At 51.5% G+C, this 19,378-nt stretch overlaps 2 protein-coding genes across 3 annotated transcripts in view; both read left to right on the forward strand.

Moving 5' to 3' along the window:
* UBC (ubiquitin C) overlaps nt 1–179 on the forward strand; it is a 1,389-nt gene extending 1,210 nt beyond the window's left edge. For both annotated transcript variants that reach the window (XM_021412491.1, XM_021412489.1), the window contains exon 3: nt 1–179. In XM_021412491.1, coding sequence (XP_021268166.1) covers nt 1–105 — 105 coding nt within the window. In that variant the 3' untranslated portion in view covers nt 106–179.
* On the forward strand, nt 1,698–17,983 carry SCARB1 (scavenger receptor class B member 1). Its single transcript, XM_021413005.1, has 12 exons — nt 1,698–1,890; nt 4,748–4,905; nt 6,410–6,551; nt 6,973–7,176; nt 7,484–7,579; nt 7,900–8,012; nt 9,528–9,694; nt 10,216–10,334; nt 11,853–11,926; nt 12,591–12,642; nt 13,066–13,209; nt 17,567–17,983. The coding sequence occupies exons 1-12, from the start codon at nt 1,771–1,773 to the stop codon at nt 17,687–17,689; spliced, it is 1,512 nt and encodes a 503-aa protein (XP_021268680.1). The 5' UTR covers nt 1,698–1,770; the 3' UTR covers nt 17,690–17,983.

Genomic DNA, 19,378 nt, shown 5'->3' on the forward strand with positions numbered 1-19,378 from the left:
ATCTTTGCTGGCAAGCAGCTGGAAGATGGGCGCACTCTGTCCGACTACAACATCCAGAAGGAGTCCACCCTGCACCTGGTGCTGCGCCTGAGGGGTGGTAACTGAAGTGGAGATCCCTTGTTTCCAAGAAAAAGTTGCTGTGCGCATGTTCATTCCAATAAAATTGTTGCATCCACAAATATTGCTGGTGCTTAAATTCTTTGAGCAGCTATTTTAGTTACTTAATTACAGTCTAATAAATTCTGTTTACTTAATTTCTAAATACAAAGGAGTTATGAAACTGCCTTAGACAAGGCCTGCACGTGCCTGGCTGATGCCTCGGGTGGTTCTGAGGTTGTGTAAGGGTTTACATAACTCTCTGTGGATTGATGAGCTCAGTGCTGGTCACAGTGTTCTTTGGCTGTTACCGCCATGCAAACGTGCGTGTGTAATGTAACATAGAACTGCAAATGCTTCCAGAGTTGGAAGGTTTAGTAATACTGCATTACCCAGCAGAGGGCCAGGTACTGCATGCAGTGTTCATGCATTAGTGTAGTGAAAACCATCCAAAATATACTGAAGTCCCTTTGACAGCCAGCAACCTTCTCTGCTGGCTCTGGCAATCTGATGGCTGGGTGATGGTGGTTGTGAAATGCTGGTAGTAAGTCTGCAGCCCTTGAACCAGCCCCCTAGGGCTGCACGGCTTTAGTCTATTAAGCAAAGTTTGTAACCGAAGTAGTACTGGCTTGAAGAATACCTCTGGGAATGCTCTTTCATCCCAGCTGTGCACCATGTGGAAATAGTACTGCGTTGGTGAGCTGAAGTGCTACAGAGCAGTTCCTGTATGCTAAGGATGCTGAGAAGGGAAGTCTCAAAACTACTTGCAGTAGTGTCTGAGGTCAAACACTTTTGTTTGGAAAGTGGAAAAGAGGCTGAAGAGTTAAACAAACGAACAGGTGTACTGTGAACGTTCCCCGTCTGTGTAAGGGAGTGTGCTAGGAGTTGGAGTGAGGGTTTCAGCTCGATGCTGGCCTCAGCGGGCCTCCAAGTGGCAGCACCATCCGGACCAGAGGGGTGGGACCCCAGGGAGGAAAACAAGGCATGTCTGGGTGATGCTGAGTGTGGATTACATATGATTGAGGGAGTAGTGGAAGAGGTGGTTTTGGTGTGTTGTGGCCTGCAGGGAACAAGCTGGGATAATCAAGACTTGGGCTAATTTGGAGAAAGCCTCTGAATACTGCTGAATGCGCATCGTAAGTGCCCATGCTGACCCATCACTGAGTCGCACATGTACACACCCACGAAGCTTTTCCTTGGAAGCCTGGGGATGGAAAAAAAACCCAAAAGCTGGAGAAATCCGTCAAGTGCTGTTCTGCACCGCACCAAGCCGTGCCCGGCGGGCAGAGCGGACTGCCAGCCCAAAGCAACGCGCGGCCAGAAGCACGCACCAATGAGCGCAGTACTGCGTTTTAAGATGTTTTTTTTTTCTCGGAAACGCCTTAAGCGCCCTCCGGTGCCATGGGTCTGCGTGACAGCCCGGCGTGTGCTGGCCGTGCGAGCCGCGCAGCCCCGGAGGCCGTCGGTTCAAACCCTCCAGCGCGGCAGCAGCCGTGAGCGGAGCCCGCTCTTAGGCCGGAACGGACCGCACGCAGCGGCCGCAGCTTCCGCCCCGAGGCGGCCCGGCCCCGCTCGGCTCGGCCCATAGGGGCGGTCCCGCCCCGCCCCGCTCCGCTGCTGGGCCCCGCCGGGCCCGGGGCATAAAGCGGCGCGGGGCAGGGCCCTCCCCGAGCCATGGCCGCGGCCAAGCGCAGGGCTGCGGTGGGGCTGGGGGTGCTCGGGATCGCCTGCCTGCTGCTGGGCGGCTGCCTGCTGCTGGCCGGGCCCGCCATCATCAAGGATCAGGTCGTCAAGGTTAGCGGGCCGGGGGCTGCGCGAGGTTGGGCGTGCTGCTGTAAGTGTTTTCCATCGTCTGTTCTCTCAAGGGAACGATGAGAGCCGCGCACCAGAGGGGCTGCATCAGGGCTGTTCCTCCAGCTTGCAGCATCCTTAAGATCTCAGCGGGGATAGATCTAGGCTCGGGTATTCCGTGCTCCGTTGCAGGAGTGCTGGGGCTGTTTGGGACCGCGTTCCTCCTTAGCAGGGGTTGTGCTCAGCTGGCGCTGGTGGGTGGCTGCTGGTGCTGCTGGGGAAAGCGCTGGGTGCTCCTTCTGGTAACTGCATATGAAGGCTTGCGCTGGTAGATTGCTCTCTCAGTTACCAGTAACAGCATGGGTGATGCGCTGCAGTGCTCGGATGGAGCTCTTGCCTCGTGCATGGGGTGATGTCCAAGAGAGAAGCACAAGAGCCACCTCTCTGTGGGGGTTCCTGGCTGCCGGGAGGGGTCCTGCTGCTGGCATGGCATTGGTCCCATGTGGTTATGGCACAGGGCTGTGGGCTGAGCCCTTGGTCTGCTCAGTGACCGCTGCACAGAGCCCTGAGACCAATGCTCAAAGAAAGGGAGAAAATACAATGGAAAGGGCTCAAGGGTTGAGGTGAGAAAAGGGAGGCTGCATGCCAATTACCATCATGAGCAAAAGATTTCTGACTTAGGGCAGCTGCTGCACTCTGCTCACAGAGGCCCCTCTGCAGCCCCCCACCAACCAAACCCCTGTTGCATCAGCGCGATACATGGCCTCATCCCCAGATCCAGCCAAACCTTTCCCACTACCTGCAGGGGAGGGTCTGTCTGCCTTGGAGTTCCTCCAAGCTCACACCTACCCAGTTCAACACTTAGAAAGACTCCGCTGGCACAGGATGTGAATAGCAAGTGGCTGTAGCTGCATGTACCACCGTGTCTTTGTCAGGAACAAGCTTCTGCAGGAACACGTGGCTCTGGCAGTGCCGCTGGCTGCGTGGAGCCAGGCAGACCTTTGGCTTAAGCCAAAGTTGGTCTTCGTCCAATCTGTTGGCCATGCAGAGCTGGTGCTACAAGCAGAAGGCTGACTGGCACCTGTACGACATATGGCATGATCAGTGCAAACGGACTTCCCTTCTTCTGGGGAACTTCCCAATTTGGCTACTTTCTAGTGAATGTCAACGAGAAGAGGACAAGTCTGACCTTTCTTTTTCCTCAGGACTCACTTCATCTCAAGCATGTCCGATGGCTTTTTTTCATCTTCCGCATGATCCAAAGGATCCCAAATTCTTACACGGCTTAAAGTCAAATGGAAAAGAAATAATGGAGTGTTGATGTCCTCTTTGTCCTCAGTGCTTACGGCGCTGTCTTTGGAAGAGACACGTGGTAAACAGTTCCTTGCAGTTCTTGAGGAACTCAGCACAGTCAGGAGATGTCAGACCACCCAGTGACCCTTTGTAACCCATCTGAGTGAAAAATATTCTATTTTTATTTCAGACACGTGCCACGTTCGTGTTAACCTCTGTGTGGCTTGACTCCAAAGCTGCTCTGCTCAGCGTCTTATGTAGTGGTACCAGTTACAGTTGGACTCGATGAGCTTAGTGGTCTTTTCCAACCTCAGTGATCCCATGGTTCTGTGCAGGGCCTGGAGCTGCTGGGCTCCCACAGGAAGGGGCTGAGAAGGGCAGCGGGCGGTCAGGATGCAGCCCCATGTGTGTGTTATGTAAATGCATACATATGCGATGAGAAGCCCGAGGAGTGCAAAGCAGAACAAACAAGTAAATGAAAGCAGATGTTGGTGTTCAGACCCTGCTGGGTGCACGGGGAGGAGGTTATAAAACAATCTGAATGATTGCTCTTGTCCCATAGTTGCTTCTCTGCCCTGAAGTCACTGAGGCCAGTGACACTGCTGGTAGCTTTCTCCTTGCCCCTGCCACGAGGGTCAAAGCAAGCTGCTATGGGGCTGAGCTGGAGCTGGATAATGCCCACGTGCCTTTGCCAATTAGTGGATCAAACCCAGTTCTGAGCTGCATTATTTAACTGCAGCAAGAGCTTGTACTTGCAGAGGAAGCAAAGATTATAGTGGAGCGCACCCAAAATAGGTGATTAGGAAGGTACAAGCTCTTGGTATGCTGGTCTGTAAGGCAGCCCCCAGGAGGCAGGGAGGGACTGGAGGCAGGTGGCCAGCTCCTGGCACTGGGAGTGGGGAGGAGGTGAGGGCTTGGGTGAAGCCTGTGCGTCTGTGGTAGTTTCATGGAAAATGGGACAGCGATATGGAAAACCGCTGTGCGCTGCGTTTGACCTACATTAAGACAAACATGGATCACTGCAGGATCACAACTGAGAGGAAGCAAAAGCAACTTGGATGCAGTTTGGTTGCCATCGCCATTCTCTTCACCTGTTTTGGGATGACCCAAGAGCTGCGTGGTCTGTAGTTGTAGTTCTCCTGGCCTATGCCTGGCTCTGGCTGTGTGGAGCTGCCATGCCTGGCAAGCAAGTGGAAGCCTTTGGGATGGGCTTGTTTGTGCCAGGCAAGTCAAACCTCCAGAGCTGTAAATAATTCAGTGCTGGCTTGTCTAGCACAGTGAAAGCCTTCAGTACTTCGAAACAGCTTTGAGACCTTGTGGGTAGGAGTCTGGCAAGCTGAGCCTGAATAAATAAGCCTGCAGACATCCTCTGGCATGTACTTGATGCTTCTGCATACATAAGTTTGCAGTTTGGAACTGGCTCTGTTTCTGTTTGCATAATGTGCTGTGTCCTCTAGAGATCCACTGCTGAAACTTCTGCCTTCAGCTGGGCCTGGTACAGGAGGCAGGGGTGGATGTGCTCAGCCTCCAAGGCCAAGCAGCACGTCTTCTTTCTCTTTCTTTGCAGAATGTGAGGATTGACCCCAGCAGCATCTCCTTCAAAATGTGGAGGGACATCCCTGTTCCTTTTTATCTGACGGTGAACCTCTTCGAAGTGCAGAACCCCAAAGAGGTCCTCCAGGGAGCGAAGCCGAAGGTGAACCAGCGTGGGCCGTATGTTTACAGGTCAGGTACTGCTTGTAGTCTAGCTGTGCATGAACTGGGCTGCTGTGCTGCCTGCCGGGCTCTTAGCTGGCTCCTCCAGGAGGGCCACATGGCATTAGCACAGCTGGTCTGAGTCTGATGGCATAGAGTTTTAAAGCAATCCAAATGTGGTGTAATTGCACTGATCTTGCTAAAACCATCAGTAGGACCTCTGGCTGACAGGGATGCGAGGCTGCTTGGTGCTTCAGCGTGACCTGTGGGGCTTGGTCCTGTGCTGGGACCCACTGGCTGTTGGTATGGTGGTGGGCAAGGCCTATCCTCAGAGTGGGCTTTAGTTTAATCTTCACTGTGCATTTAGGAATCCAGCTCCAGAGCTGGAATCTCCTTGATATGAAGCTTCAGACTTCCTGCATTGGTCTAAGACCTATCAGCTAACATAATGAGATGTAGAATTTGCCTAACATGAATAATCTGGTCCTGAGAACCAGTACGGAGCACTGCAACTTGGTTGGGTTCAACAACAGCAGGGCTTGATCTATTTGCCATGGGTAAGGATGGTGGCTGAAGCCCCTCTCTGGACCTGGTGTGCGAAGTGATGGGAGATATTGAACTGAGCATGTGAACTTACCCGTAAGTAACAGTATCTGACATGTTAGTGCCTACACATGTAGGCAAAGTCAGGTCAGCAGCATAAGCAAGCTCATGTGGGAAGATTACTGGTCTAATCCTGAAGCTGTTTGAGTAATGCTGGGGGGGAAACCTGGCAGTATGTAGATGCCCTCATTTCCCCTGGGTTTGCTGGTCATGCCACAGAACTGTGTGGATTCTGTATGTTGTGATTGCATCAGTCACTTGGCTTGGGGAAAAGGCTTCACTTACACCGAGTAAGAATAAACAAAGGGGTAAAGCTTATTAATGTCCTTATGTTCCTGTTGAGCAAGATTAGTGCCTTGCCCTATCACGGACCATAAAACAGGATCCACAATAAAGGACTTTGTTTCTGCTGGTGTGTTGAGCTGCAGCTCCCCATGGAGCTGTAACTGGTTTAGGATGCTGGGGACAACCTCGTGCTGCAGCAGAGCATTGCAGCTGGGCTCCCCAACAGCTTGCAGCAAGCGGAAGCTGGGCAGCATGCAGAAGCGTGACCCAGAGAGGAGCAGCAGAGCTAGGGATGCTGCGTGGGGGTTGTGCTTCACATGGGGCTGCCCAGGAGCCAGTAGGGAGCTCTAGGACAAATTCACACGGGTTTGACAGCGGACCTTGTTCCATCTTGTCTGGTCCTCTTCTGCTTTAGAGGTGGTTTCTATGTGTGGGTGTAAATTGACTTATCTGGACATCTCTCTCATAGGGATAGGTTTCTCAGTAGCTGTTCTACTGCCTCTCCTGCAGCCTGGTGCTCCTCACTGGGGTTTGCTCTCCTTCCTCTGCTCTTCAGCAGCAAGCCCAGGCCTGCCCTTGCTTCACAGACAGTGCGATTGGCACCACATGGGGGAAGGTCCCCATGGTCTCTCCTGTCTCTTTGCAGAGAGTTCAGGTATAAAACAAACATCACGTTCCACGACAACGACACCGTCTCCTACCTGGGGTACCGGCAGCTCTTCTTCCGGCCGGATTTGTCCAACGGCACTGAAGATGAGTACATAGTGATGCCGAACATCTTGATGTTGGTAAGGACTTGCTTCCCAGAGACATGCTGGCTGGCGGGGCGGGTGGTGATGGTCTGTGCTAGCCTGAAGCTTCTTTTCTTGTTGGACTTGAATTCAATCAAGCCATGAGGTGGTTTAGTTTATAGAATGCAGTTCTCTGTGTGTCGGTTCTCACACTGGGCTGCTACCCTTCCAAAATCAGTGTGGTTAGAGAGGCTGGACTCACATCTTCAACCTCATCTGAGCATCATCTGGGGAAATGAAACCTGTGACCCCTCTGTGGCTGCTGCCACAAGCTGCTTTCTTCCCAGCTGTGGGCTGAGTGGTGCCCCTCGGGCTGTCTGAAGGGCTTCTGTAGGGTGCTGTGCTGAGTGCTGAAGATGCATTGCATCCTCTCTGCCAAAGGCAGGGCTCATGTCTCAGGGATTGGTTTCGTTCACAGGGAGCAGCTGTCATGATGGAAAACCTGCCCAGTTTTGTGAAATTGTTGCTGAGCGGGGCCCTGGCTGGCCTGAAGCAGGAGGCCTTCATAAACCGGACAGTGGGGGAGATCTTGTGGGGCTATGAAGACCCTCTTTTAGACACAATAAATGCGCTTGTCCCTGGTCTGATGCCGTACAAGGGGAAATTTGGCGTATTTGTAGAGGTGAGTAAACTCCTGTTGGGAACCCTCAAGTCCCTGACATATTGCCCTTGTTATTGAATGTGCAGACCGTTCCCTTCACAAACTCCTTGGAGCAGCCATGTGGTTTGTTGGTGGTTGTGTAAGGCACCTTAATTTTCCCCTCAAGCAGAAATCTATGTGTTGGAAGCTGTCTCTGGCAACCAAAATAAAACTTGAGAAGCTTGCAGTACATGGAGTACTCCTAGAGCTGATGAGGCATGTGTGGGTGTTAACATCCTGCAATCTTTCTGCATGTAATGGATTACAGGTGAATTTCTTCTCTCTGCAGTTTAACAACACCAATTCCGGATTGTTCACGGTGAATACGGGCATGAAGGACATCAGTCAAGTTCATATGGTGGATTCGTGGAATGGCTTGAAAAAGGTGAGCATCAGGCAGCAAAACTCTAGTACAGGAGCACTGTCTGATCATGTAGAGCAAGGTAAACTGAAAGCTCTTGGTGCCGTTGTATCGCTGGGTCACAGGTTTGGAAGCAAGTTCCTATGGGACTTCTCCCACAACTTCTGTTCAGTGTCAAAGCAAAGGCAGAATGACCTTTCCCGGTGGTGAGGAGCGTTCAGTTGAGCCCATCCTGAAAGTTCTCCAGCCTTGCTGCCCCCAGCTCCTGTGCAAGGGAGCGGCAGGGGTGGAAGCTGACATCGAGCTGATAGCACTGAGCTCTTCTCTCTGCATCCACCCCACAGGTGAACTACTGGCGGAGCAATGAGTGCAACATGATCAATGGGACGGCAGGGGAGATGTGGCCGCCATACATGTCCCCAACATCACTGGAGTTCTACAGCCCCGATGCCTGCAGGTGAGGCTGCAGCAGGCAAGGAGCTGCTGTCCCTGTGCTGATGGCAGGAAATGCAGTGGGTGTCTGGTGCACGCAGAGTGCTGTGCGGTGATGCAGAGGGCTTGGGACTAGTCCTGCAGTTAAAGATTCTGCTACAATTTGGTGTTGTAGCGTCAGAGCATTGCAAAGAGTGTAGAGCTGTCTGCCTGCATCTTGTGATGTTCTTAAACACCTTCTGGAAGCCTAATTTACCTGTATCGAGAACCTGTCTAGACACGATGTGGGAAGAGGAAGGTTAGAAATAAGGATTGTCAGAAGGAAGTGCTGTTTGGCCACAGAGCTGTTACAGCTGGGGGCTGTGCCACTGCTCCTACACTGCTTCATTTTTGTTATGTGCAAGCCTTCTGCTTCACGCACAGCTGTGCCTGTGTGATGCCCTGGCCTCAGCTGAATGTGCAGAGGTTAAAGTTCCTCCTGAGTCTGCCCTGCTCCTGTGGAAACACCCTGAGGCTGGAAGAAGGGGAAGTGAGGCAGCCTGATACAAAGCTCTGTTCCCAGCTGGGGAATGATAATAGTGATTTAGGCTTTGCGGTTGCTGCAAAACAAGCAAAGTGCTCCTGCTGAATAGAGAACAATGACCTCAGCCAACAAGCGAAGTCAGCTGAGCCCAGCATTAGCGCAGGAATTCCTCTGCACAAGAGCCATCAGCAAATACCAAAATGACTCAGAGCCAAGGACTTACGGAGAAGTTTACTGGTAGTCAAAGTTTAAACACACTACCTGGTTTTGTAGAACTATGGAGGTCTTGTGGAGGATGGAGCGTGTTTTTGCCAAGGTGTAAAATCAAGTGGGAAGCTTGGTTTCCTGTGAGCCTTGCTGGACGGTGAGCACAGCCCAGAAGCGTGCACATCACTGCTGTGCAGAAGGCAGCTGTAGCAACGAGCATCCCTCTTGGCTGGCCGGGCTGTCTGCACCCCCACAGGTCTTGCTTAAATGTGAAGGATCAAACTTCCTTCGTGGAAACATGCATCTACTGATGCATGCAGTGTAAAGTCTCTGCTCTTTTACCTAGATTAAAATCTTGCTGCGTAGTGTAGTTCATAAGGTAAAATTTTCCACTCCCCTGATGGCTGTGTGCTGGAAAACAGAGATTTAGGCGGTATCCATCTGCTGTGACAGAGCACTTCTATCTCAGAGCCTGTGCTGGCACAAAGACGGCATTATCTCTGGGAGAGCAGCCATGGGGATTACTCCATGCCCTTAAACAAATCTATTCTGGATTCTGCAAACAGATTTATAAGCTTAGGTGGTTCCCTCCATAACTAGTCCTGACCAGCCCTGTATTTGTGCTTAAAACATGGAAAGCAAATGGCTTAGATACTCATTCCCAATCCAAAGCTCTGCTCAGAGTGTTTATCTTGATCTCAAAGTCTAAGTTACATTGCAACTGCATCTTATCCAGTGAAGATAAGAGCCTGTTTCTGTGCTGAGAACCTGTTGGCTAATCCTGATCCCTCTTCACCAAAACACTTCCAGATCCATGACGCTGGTGTACGAGCAGTCGGGGGAGTTCAAGGGTGTCCCCACCTATCGCTTCGTGGCACCGAAAACACTCTTTGCCAATGGCACAGATTATCCCCCCAATGAAGGCTTCTGTCCCTGCAGGCAGTCCGGCATCTTGAACGTCAGCTCCTGCAGGCTGAGTGAGTCCTCCTGCGGTTCCCCCTTCCATACTGAAGTCTGGGGCAGGTGGGATGGGGTTACCTGTCCAAAAACTTGCTCTGCTCCCTGGTGGCGTGCTGGAAGATAACTCAGGGGTCTGTGTGTACTCCTCTGTGAGCAAGGAGAGAGAGTGGGAAAGCCCTTGTGCCCAGAGCCCTCTGCTTGTTCATGGAATGGCTGAGGGCAGGATGGAGCATTGCCTCCCCCAGGCTGGGAGCTGGCTGTGTAACTGCCAAGCTAAACTTTGACTTTGGACAGTGAGTAGAGGTCACTCAGGATTGAGAATTCGGTCTTCAGTGTTCTACCCATATCTGCGGATGATGAGTGTTTGGCAGTGTGTGGGGTGAGTGTGGCTTACATGTGGGATCTGAACCTTCCTGGTGCAACAAGCTGCCAGGAGAGAAGGATAGAAAAGCATGTTCAGAAAAAAATCCTGCAATGGCTTGGAAATATCAACATGTTCTCAGATGGACGAGCTTAAGTTATGTCTATTTTCACCCAGATGCACCGATGTTCATCTCCCACCCTCACTTCTACAACGCCGACCCAAGCCTGCTGGATGCCGTTGAAGGCCTGCACCCCAGCAGGGAGGAGCACGCGCTCTTCCTTGACGTGCACCCGGTGAGGGGCTGTGGGAGCTGGCTCCCCTAGGGCTGGTCCTAGGCCATGCAGTGGGGCTGGGAGGGCTGGCTTCCCCAAGGCCGGGTTGCACGGTGGGGCCAGGAGCATGCCGCCCTGCCTGCCGGCCCCGCACTGCTCTCCTGGTACTGACTGGAGCAGGTTCCAGAGTGCAAAGTGGCGAGGACATGTGCAGATAAAAACGCCAAAGTCATAAACTAATTGAATTCTTAGCTTAGCTTCTAGGGAATTGCAGGACTAATTGTAATCATAATTGTTTTGATAAGCGCAGTCATTTTCTTTCCACTGACTCAGGAAGGCCCGTGACACCAGGAGGTGTATCTGGCAGCAGCCCAGTTACGCCCCAGGTCTGTAAACATGTATGGCCACGAGAGCTGACTGACAAAGTCTGAAGACCACTTTGCAGCAGGACGTGTTGCCGCTGTTTTTGGGCTGGCTTTTTCCACAATCCCGACTTGCCCATCTGGCTGGCTGCTTCTGCGCTGCCAGCCTTGGTGCTGCGCCTCGTGCATACTGAACGTAAGGGTGAAGTCAGTGCACCAGGGGCATCTCAAGCCGCCTTTATCCATACTGTTGAAGGGGAGAAGATTTTGTGCTCTTTCCCCCCATGGCCCACTCTGTGTGTGGCCATGAGTGGAACGCTTTCAAGCATTCAGTGGCGTTAGCTTGAACAAGAAGCCAATCCCCTCTTGAAGTAAGGCAAGATAAGCTTCTTACCTAGGCATTGGGTTCTCTGCTTTTCTTATCACATTTACGGAAATCTAATTAAGTTTATTACAGTATCAAAGCTCTTCTGATAACAGTACAATTCACTGTTATCTAGCCCAGCCTGCTGAGTACAAATATGGACAATCCAACAAAAATACTCTGCCCTTAATGTGTCACAAAACTGCAGTGTCATGAGGAACCAATGCCAAAGGACCATCTTAGAAGCGTGGCGTTGTTCTCTGTGTGTTTATGATGCTAGATGGTGATAACTGTGGATAGATAGTCCTTGTTATGTGAAACATTCCGTGTGCAGGAACTGGTGTACTGGTATATTCTCAAAACAAGTGCCGATAGGTTCAACAACAGAAGAGGCCCATCAGGCTTAGAAACAGAAGCTTCTGTTAAAACACCGTGCCCGGGGAATCAATTGCAGGTTGTAAGTGCTATGTGGTAACTTGAACTTGCTTGGGTTTGGTCCCACAAGCCCTATGTCATGTAAAGCACTTCCCTGTGTTCATGCGGTCTGCCTGTTGAGCATGTGCGTTACACATGTGAGCAGTCATCCCCAGTGCCTGGGGAGCAGCATGGGGTTGACTGGTGCTGGTACACAGATGGAAACCCAGCCTTGCTCCTGGCCATCTGCAGTGGATCTCTGAGTGATCCAATTCATTGCTTCGTTGGGAAAGTGGCACCCAGAGCAGCTGGGGTAGAAAGTGGAGAGCCAATTTTCTGCAGAGCGCTTGTGATTTGTGTGAGCTGTACTGATGAACTGATTGGTCTCCTTCTATGCAGATGACGGGCATCCCCATGAATTGCTCCATCAAGCTCCAGCTGAACCAGTACATGAAGCAGGTGTCTGGTATCCTGTAAGTGATTCACTGTTACGAGTGGCCGTCTTCTCCTCCAGCAGGGAGTGCTGCTGGCTCAGGGGTCCCTGCAGAGCTCACCCTGCCAGATGAGGCAGCTTTGATGTTAGCAGTGTCACCGTTGCAGCAGCCAGCTGGCTGACGTGTAGTGTCAGCTGTTCCCTCCAGATGCTGTCCTGTGGCCGTGCTGCATGCCTGCCTGTTGGCTCAGCTCTTGCAGTGCTTCATGCACCTGAATGAGCAGTTGAAATCCAAATGCTGGCTCTGTTGTGCACACTGGCAGGCAGCCCCTGTGCTGTGATCTTGGCAGCACTGCTCTGCAGTGCCATGCAGGTGACTGGGATGCCTCTGAGCTGAATAAGTTCAACATTCCAATTCCTGAGTTATCGTACCCAGAGCCCAGATCTGGGATGACACATTTTGCTGTTGTTGGGCAATTAAACTCAAATGGAAGTGCTGGCACTGCATTGCATAGAAGGCCTGAGATGAACCTGGTCCTTGGAGGGGAGAGAGCTCCCTGAAGCAGCAGGAATTGCTGCCTTCTTGCATCAGTGTCCTGGCCACTGCTGGTCTGCCAGACTCTTCCCATTAGCAAGAATTGTGACAGTAGCTGTGGCCTGATGAACCGGGAATCTAAACGTGTGTTTCTTTTCCACCCCCACAGTCAAACAGGGAGGATTCAGCCAGTGGTGATGCCACTGCTGTGGTTTGCAGAGGTGAGCTGCCTTCCTTGACCGAATTCTGAAGAGTGTCTTGTGCAGGAAGGGGGAAACCGCAGTGCTGGGGAAACTCCACTTTGAACAAGGCTTTAAGCCAGCCAGACTGAGCAGCCAACAGAAGGTTTTGTACTGCTTGGCTGCATGATTAATCCCTCTGAGCCGAAAAACCCTGCACTATGCTTGGCAGACCTCTGGCTCTGTCCTAGATGTGGGGTTAAACAGAACCCAGAACAGTGCTGCCGGCATCTGCATGCTAATGTGTGCCAGGGAGTGCAGTCCTACAGCTGTGTGCATGTCCAGCTGTTTGTCTGCCTCTGACCTAAATTCCTCAATCCATGGTGGGAGAGCAGTTGCGCAAATGGTCTGTCACAGCAGTGGATGAAAGGGAAATGCCTCTCACAACTTTGCTTTCTTGGGCAGAGTGGATACATTGACGGCTCAGTCCTCTCGCAGTTTTACACCAACCTGGTGCTGATCCCATCCATCTTAGACTACCTGCAGTACATCTTCCTCGGGCTCAGCATCCCGCTCATCATCTCAGCTGTGCTCATGATGATGAGTCAGGTAAGAACTTGCAGATATCAAATGGGAAGAGCTGTTAGTTAAATCAGGTTAAATCAGATGACAAAGATTGGGCTGACAATCTAACACTCCTAATGAGACATTGGCTGATATAATGATTCTGTCACAATCTTAAGCAGAACCATGTCCTAATGACACCAGTAGGTAACAGCAGGACTTCCTCAGCTATCAAGAAATTGGGCTGCAAATCAATGATATAAAAGCAATTCTGGTCATCTCAGTGCACAGTGGTGACCAAAGCGGGTTCTCATGGGAGGAAGCATTTCTCAGCTCATCCAGCTAATGAACAAGCTTGGCTCATCAATCTCATTTCCATGTAAAGTATCAGATCTGTGCCATCACACAGAAACACGCTTATTTCTCTGCAAGTGCAGCTGTTCCAAATAGCTGTGGCAGTCAGGCCTTCAGGGCTCCATGGGTGAGAAGCCCTGACCTCTGAGGGCTGCAGGGAGCTGGGGGTGCATGGGAGCAGTGCGTGGGCCTGGATGCCCCGTCCATCCGAGTGTAAGGCTGTGGGGATGGCATATAAAACAGCTCTGGCACTTTGTGGTGATCTGTCTCCAGCTGCAAAACCCTCATTTGATAAGAGCTAAAGCTTTTAGAGAGCTTAGCATTGAAGCAGAGATCTAGCTCCCTACCCTAACCTATATGAAAGCAAGCTTATTGAGCTTGGCGTTACAGCCAGACGGCTTGAGCTGGCTCTAAAGCTGCAGATAAGAAGAGGCTGCTTGTGGAGATGAAAAGGCAGTGAAGAGGATGAGTGGCTGAGGTGAGAGCATGGGCAAGAGGCTGCTTCTGCTCAACCTGTAGCTGCCCTTACTGAAACGCTAATACCAGCCCACTTTAAATAGCTCTAGAGTTCTCCAAGTATCACATAATTGGATTTCTACCAAGCCTACAACTGCTTAACTGACTTAAACACATGATCCCAAATCCCCTTGTTCCTCCCTGCGTTACCTGGCGGTGGGGGAGCAGTGCTTGGGGCTGGGGCTCAGTGCTGACCCCCGTGATGCTCCCAGAGCAGCTGTGCTCTGAGCGTGCCCGCCCTCACTGCTCTAGCAACTGGAAGCGGCTGCAGGCTTCACCCTGCTGTACAGCACCAGTGTGTCCCAGCACACGTCGGTGCTTCCTGGGGGCGGCTGTGTCTGAGAGCCTGGGCTGCTATTTCCTCACCCTGCTTTGTGCAGGCTTCAGTTCCCGGTATCAGAGAGCCTTAACCATGATGGCAGAGGGCAGGAAAAAAGCTGCCTTCTCCATTCACTCAAATCATCTGAACAGCTGCTTTTGAAATGTCTCAAACCCGGGCAAGAGGCAGCTGTATCTGGGTGCTCAGCCAGAGCCTCACCAAATGCTAGAACTAAAATAAACCGCAGGAAGCATCTGACTACCTGAAATGTAAATCAATAGCCCTAATGGCTTTATAAATCTCAAAGGAAGCCATGCAACAACACGTTAAATTCTGTGCCTAATGAACAGATAAAAGCTTGTAAACTGGAAGGCAGCAATTTGCAGCCAAGGTGTGTTCCTCGATCAAAGTGTTGCTGATCTAGTGGTGATTGCTAATCACGCCCATTCCTCTCTCTGGAGGCCACAGGCGATGTCTGAGGGGCATTGTCCACACCTTCACGTGTCTGCCAGCGTGAAGCTCTTGCTTAACCCGTTCCTAGCGTGTCTCACATCTCTCTGGCTTCCAGAGCGAGCAGTGAGCTGTCAAACCAGTCCAGATGAGGTACTGTGAAACACTTAAATCTTAGTCTAGTTTACATTGGAGCCAGTTTAAAATGCATCTGTTGGATCTGCAGTTCCATTCCTGTACGGGCACCACGCGTGCCCAAACGCTGCGTTAGAGCTCTCTGCTAACGCAACCCAAAGCCTGAGTAAGAAGACATTTAATACACAAACAGACCATTTTAAAACTGGCTCAGCGCTGAATGAAATCTTACATAGGGCTTAGTTTAACCTAAATCTTGAAATCTTCCTTAATAACTAGAATATAGTTAAACAGTGATTGAAACTTCTTTAAAATCACCTCCTAAAACTGGACCCTCGTGGAATTCGTGTCGAAGTGCGCCATAAACGAGCCTGATTATCTTCTAGGAAAAATGCTCTTTATTTTGGAGTAGCAATAAAAAGAACTCAGACAGTAATAAGGCCACCCAGGCCCCCCCTGCCAGAAAGCTGCCTCCGGTTAAGGTGTTGCGGGAAGCCAGACTGTAGGTGGGTACCCAGCCAAGGTAACACGCTCTTCTCTCATCCTGAGTTGATTGAACTTTGCTTAAAACCAATCACATGGAAATGTTTCCTGTCCACGCGTCCAGAGGATATGTCCTCTTGGCAGTCTTTGACACAGCGATGTCTCCTGGCTTTATTTGGGACGGTTTAGCTGTGTTACTGCTAGCACTTAACCAGGCTTCAAGAACACGCTCTTATTGCTACTCCCTGTGTACCTGGTCTAATAGCATCAACAAGGATTGGGATAAAATGTAGATGTGGTGTGAGGAGGTGCTTTTCTCACCTCTCACCCCTGCAAGAGTTTGAGAGCTGGAGGTAAGTTTTTAAGAGGGCTGAATGGCAGGGATGACAGAGGCACCCTGGAATTTGATTTTTCAAGCATCTGGGTTTGTATTACAGAAACACAAAATCACAGAATCATTGGAGTTGGAAGGGAGCTGTGGAGGTCATCTCCTGCAACCCCTCTGTTCAAGCAGGGCCACCTAGGCCTGCTTGCTCAGGTCTATGTCCAGATGGCTCTTGAATCCCCAAGGATGGAGATTCCCCCACTTCTGTGTGCAACCTGACCCAGTGTTTGGTCACAGATTTTTTTAAAAAAGAAAAAATTAAAAAAAAAACCAAGCATTTTCTGATGTTCGGATCACACCTGTGTTTTAGTTTGTGCCCATCACCTCTTGTCCATGATTACCACTGAGAAGAGCCTCACTCTTTTGGGTTTTTGCACTCTTCCTTCAGCCACTTAAACAAATTAAGATCCCCCTGAGCCTTCTCTTCTCCAGGCTGTACAGCTTCAGCTTTCTTGGCCTCTCCTTGTATGAGATGCCCTTAATCATCTCAATAGTCCTGCTTTGGACTCTGCAATAGATACACATCTCTGTGGTGCTGGGAAATGGTACTTCAGGTCTATATCAGTGCTGAGCAGAGGGGAAGGATCACCTTGAGCTGCTGGCAATGCTTCACCCAGTGCAGCCCAGGATACCGTTAGGTTTCTTGCAGCAAAAGCACATTGCTGGCTCGTGGAGAGCCAGGTCCCTTCCTGCAGAGCTGCTTTGCCACCAGCTGCCTGGGGCTGCTGCTCCCCAGGTGCAGGACTTCACAATTCCCCTTGCTGCAGCTCATCAGGCTCCTGTTGGCCGTTTCTCGAGCCTGTCCAGGTCCCTGGGGATGGCAGCGTGAGCCTTTGGCGTATGAGCCACTCCTCCCAGCTTTGTGTCACCTGCTAATTGCTGAGGTTGCATCCGCCCCCATCATCTAGATCGTTAATAAAGATGTTAGATGTTAAACAGAGCCGGACCCAGGACTGACCCCTGGGGTTTGCTACTCGGTTCTGCCTTCCAGTAACTTCGGGCCGTTGGTCAGTACCCTCTATGTGAATCATATAGGAGGCAGTGTCAAACGCCTTAGTGAAGTCAAAGTTGGCAATATCCACAGCTCTGCCCTCATCTGCCAAGCTGCTAATCATCACACAAAGTTATCACACTGGTCAAAAGTGACTTTTCCTTGGTGATTCTGTGCTAACTGCTCCTGATGACTTTGTTCTTAGTGTGCTTGGAAATAGTTCCCGGTGCTTCCCAGGGATCGAGGTGAGGCTGCCTGGCCTGTAGTTCCCTTCTCTTGAGGATACGTGCTTCTTTATTGTGTGTTTGCTTGGCCAGGAGCAACTCGTTCATCCAGGCAGACCTCCTGGTTTTGTCTGTGTCCATGATAAGACCCTGTTCATTTCATAGCACTGTTTGAGTTAGAAGGGACTCTTAAAGGTCATCTATTCCAACTCCCCTGCAATGAATAGGGACACCTATAGCTAGAAATAGGGAGTTGTACAGCTAGTAGATGCCTGGGGCTGTGCAGCCTGCTGGCTTACCCATAACTCCTCCACCTGGTGACAGCTCTACAGCCTGGGTGTTTCTGGGGTGCTACAAGGACTGGTGGGCAGGACAAGAGCTAACTCTATTAGGGTAGGAGATGTGAACGCCCTCAGTTTGAGACTCCGTCAGGAAAGGATTCCTGGCCGTGCAGAAATCCAAGGGGCTGGGGCATGAGTATTGTGCGTGACGCGTGCTGTATGGTCTGTGCCGCGGGGTTGTAACCTCTGCCCTCTCCTCTCTAGAAGTCCGCCAAGGAGAAGCACCCACATGACCCTGCCACGCAGAGCCCCCCGCTCCAGCCCTCTGAGACCACGCCGCTCCTCCGAGACGCCAGCACGCCGAGCCAGGACACCGCCGAGGCCTGAGATTGGGGTGGGAACTGCTTCAGATTGCCACCAGTTTCCAGAAGGGGACATGTCCTGGGCAGCCCCGTGGAGGCACAGCAAGTGCACGGCCAGGAAGGCCTTGTCCAGGCACCTGAAATGCAGCGTGCGAGGGGCCTCGGCCAGACAGTGCTCAGCGCAGCCCTCTCCCCTGCGGGCAGGCAGGACTGAAAGCAGCTGCTGGCTCATCTGTTGTTTTGCAATGTAAAACTGCCTACTGCCAGGAATAAAAGGCACTTTAATAGGAACCCTTAGAATAAATAAGGTTTGTATATGTAGCACTGGTGGGATTTAGTGATCTTTTTTAAAGCCACTGTTCATCCCACATGACCAGGGCTTGCTATCTCAAAGCCACTTAAGGGTTTTATTGCCACTTGATGTGACCAGACTATGCCACAAATCAATTCTGAGTGCTGTCACGGCAGTGATGTCTCTCCTAGAGGCTCCCCAGGGCACCTGGAGCCTGCCCAGGGTTGCTCCTGCCTTCACATGTCTTGGTGATTTTTCAAGCCCCAGTTCTGTGCCATGACCTTGAGCTCCAGTGATTCCCATCTGGAGCCTTTTCACCCCGGCCTGTTGGATCCCTCCTTGCTTTTGGTGACTGACACAAGGGCCTTGCCAAAAATCTCTTTGGTGTATCCAACCTTCCACACAGATCCTGCTGGAGCAGGTGTCTGCCCTTGCTCTGCCCCCGCCACCAGTGCTCAGTTAGGGGGTGTTGATGAAGATATTTGTGCCTTGGGATGGAGGAAGCTGTGTGAAATAATGGGAGTCACGATGGCCTTAGTGGGATTTGGCGAAGCTACTCCGTATTTCTGAAATGGGGCCTTATGGGACCTAGGGCTGGGTGTTAACTGGGGTGGACAAGCTGGGGCCACTCTGTGGTGGGAAAGGATCTGCCACATCCAACTTCACCGCTCCCAGCCAGGAGTCAGGGACGCCAAAGGGGCCCGTGCCGGTGCCTCTGCAAAGGACGAACCACCACGGGGCAGGCCCTGGTCTCTCCTGTACCAGGGGACTTGCACATCACCAGACATGGATACTGTTGTGAATGGAAACCACTGCAGCTGTCCAGCACCTGGTGACCTTTTAGTGGGGTGAACAATGTTCTTCCTTACTCACCTCCATCCCTCTTAGTAGGTGGGAAGAGAACAGGTGAAACTAACATGGCGTGCTGTGCTGGTGAGTTCCTTACCAGCCGTGTCCCCACTGGCCATGTCCCCAGTCCCGCATCAGGGCTAGGGCTGATGTGTCATGGAACAGCTGTGGTGTGGCCCAGGTGATGGAGCGGAACAGTGGCAGCTATCCAGAACTCGGTCTGCAAGCAGAACTTGCCTGGAGTATTTCTGTGGCACAAGTGCTAGCTGCTGTTGCACAGGTGCAGTGGAAATGCCAAGTCACAGCTTGAAGCAGTGATTGAGCACCTGGTGGGAGGGCAGGGCCAAGCCGGGGGAGCTCAGGTGTGAGCAATGCAATGCACATGAGTGACCAGAAGAGCTGGAGCCAGGATCCACCCCTTCCCAGACCTCATTTAAGGGCTGACAGTGGAGGCGATGGGATCTTGCTGGAGATCCCTGCCTACCAGAGGCCTTCTAAAGGTAAGTAGTATTTCTTTGTTTCCACATCCACGGGCTTGTTCTCATTTGCTGCAGTCTAGGAATGTGCCACTCT

Source organism: Numida meleagris, chromosome 14 (genome assembly GCF_002078875.1).
Source record: "Numida meleagris isolate 19003 breed g44 Domestic line chromosome 14, NumMel1.0, whole genome shotgun sequence".
Classification (NCBI taxonomy): domain Eukaryota; kingdom Metazoa; phylum Chordata; class Aves; order Galliformes; family Numididae; genus Numida; species Numida meleagris.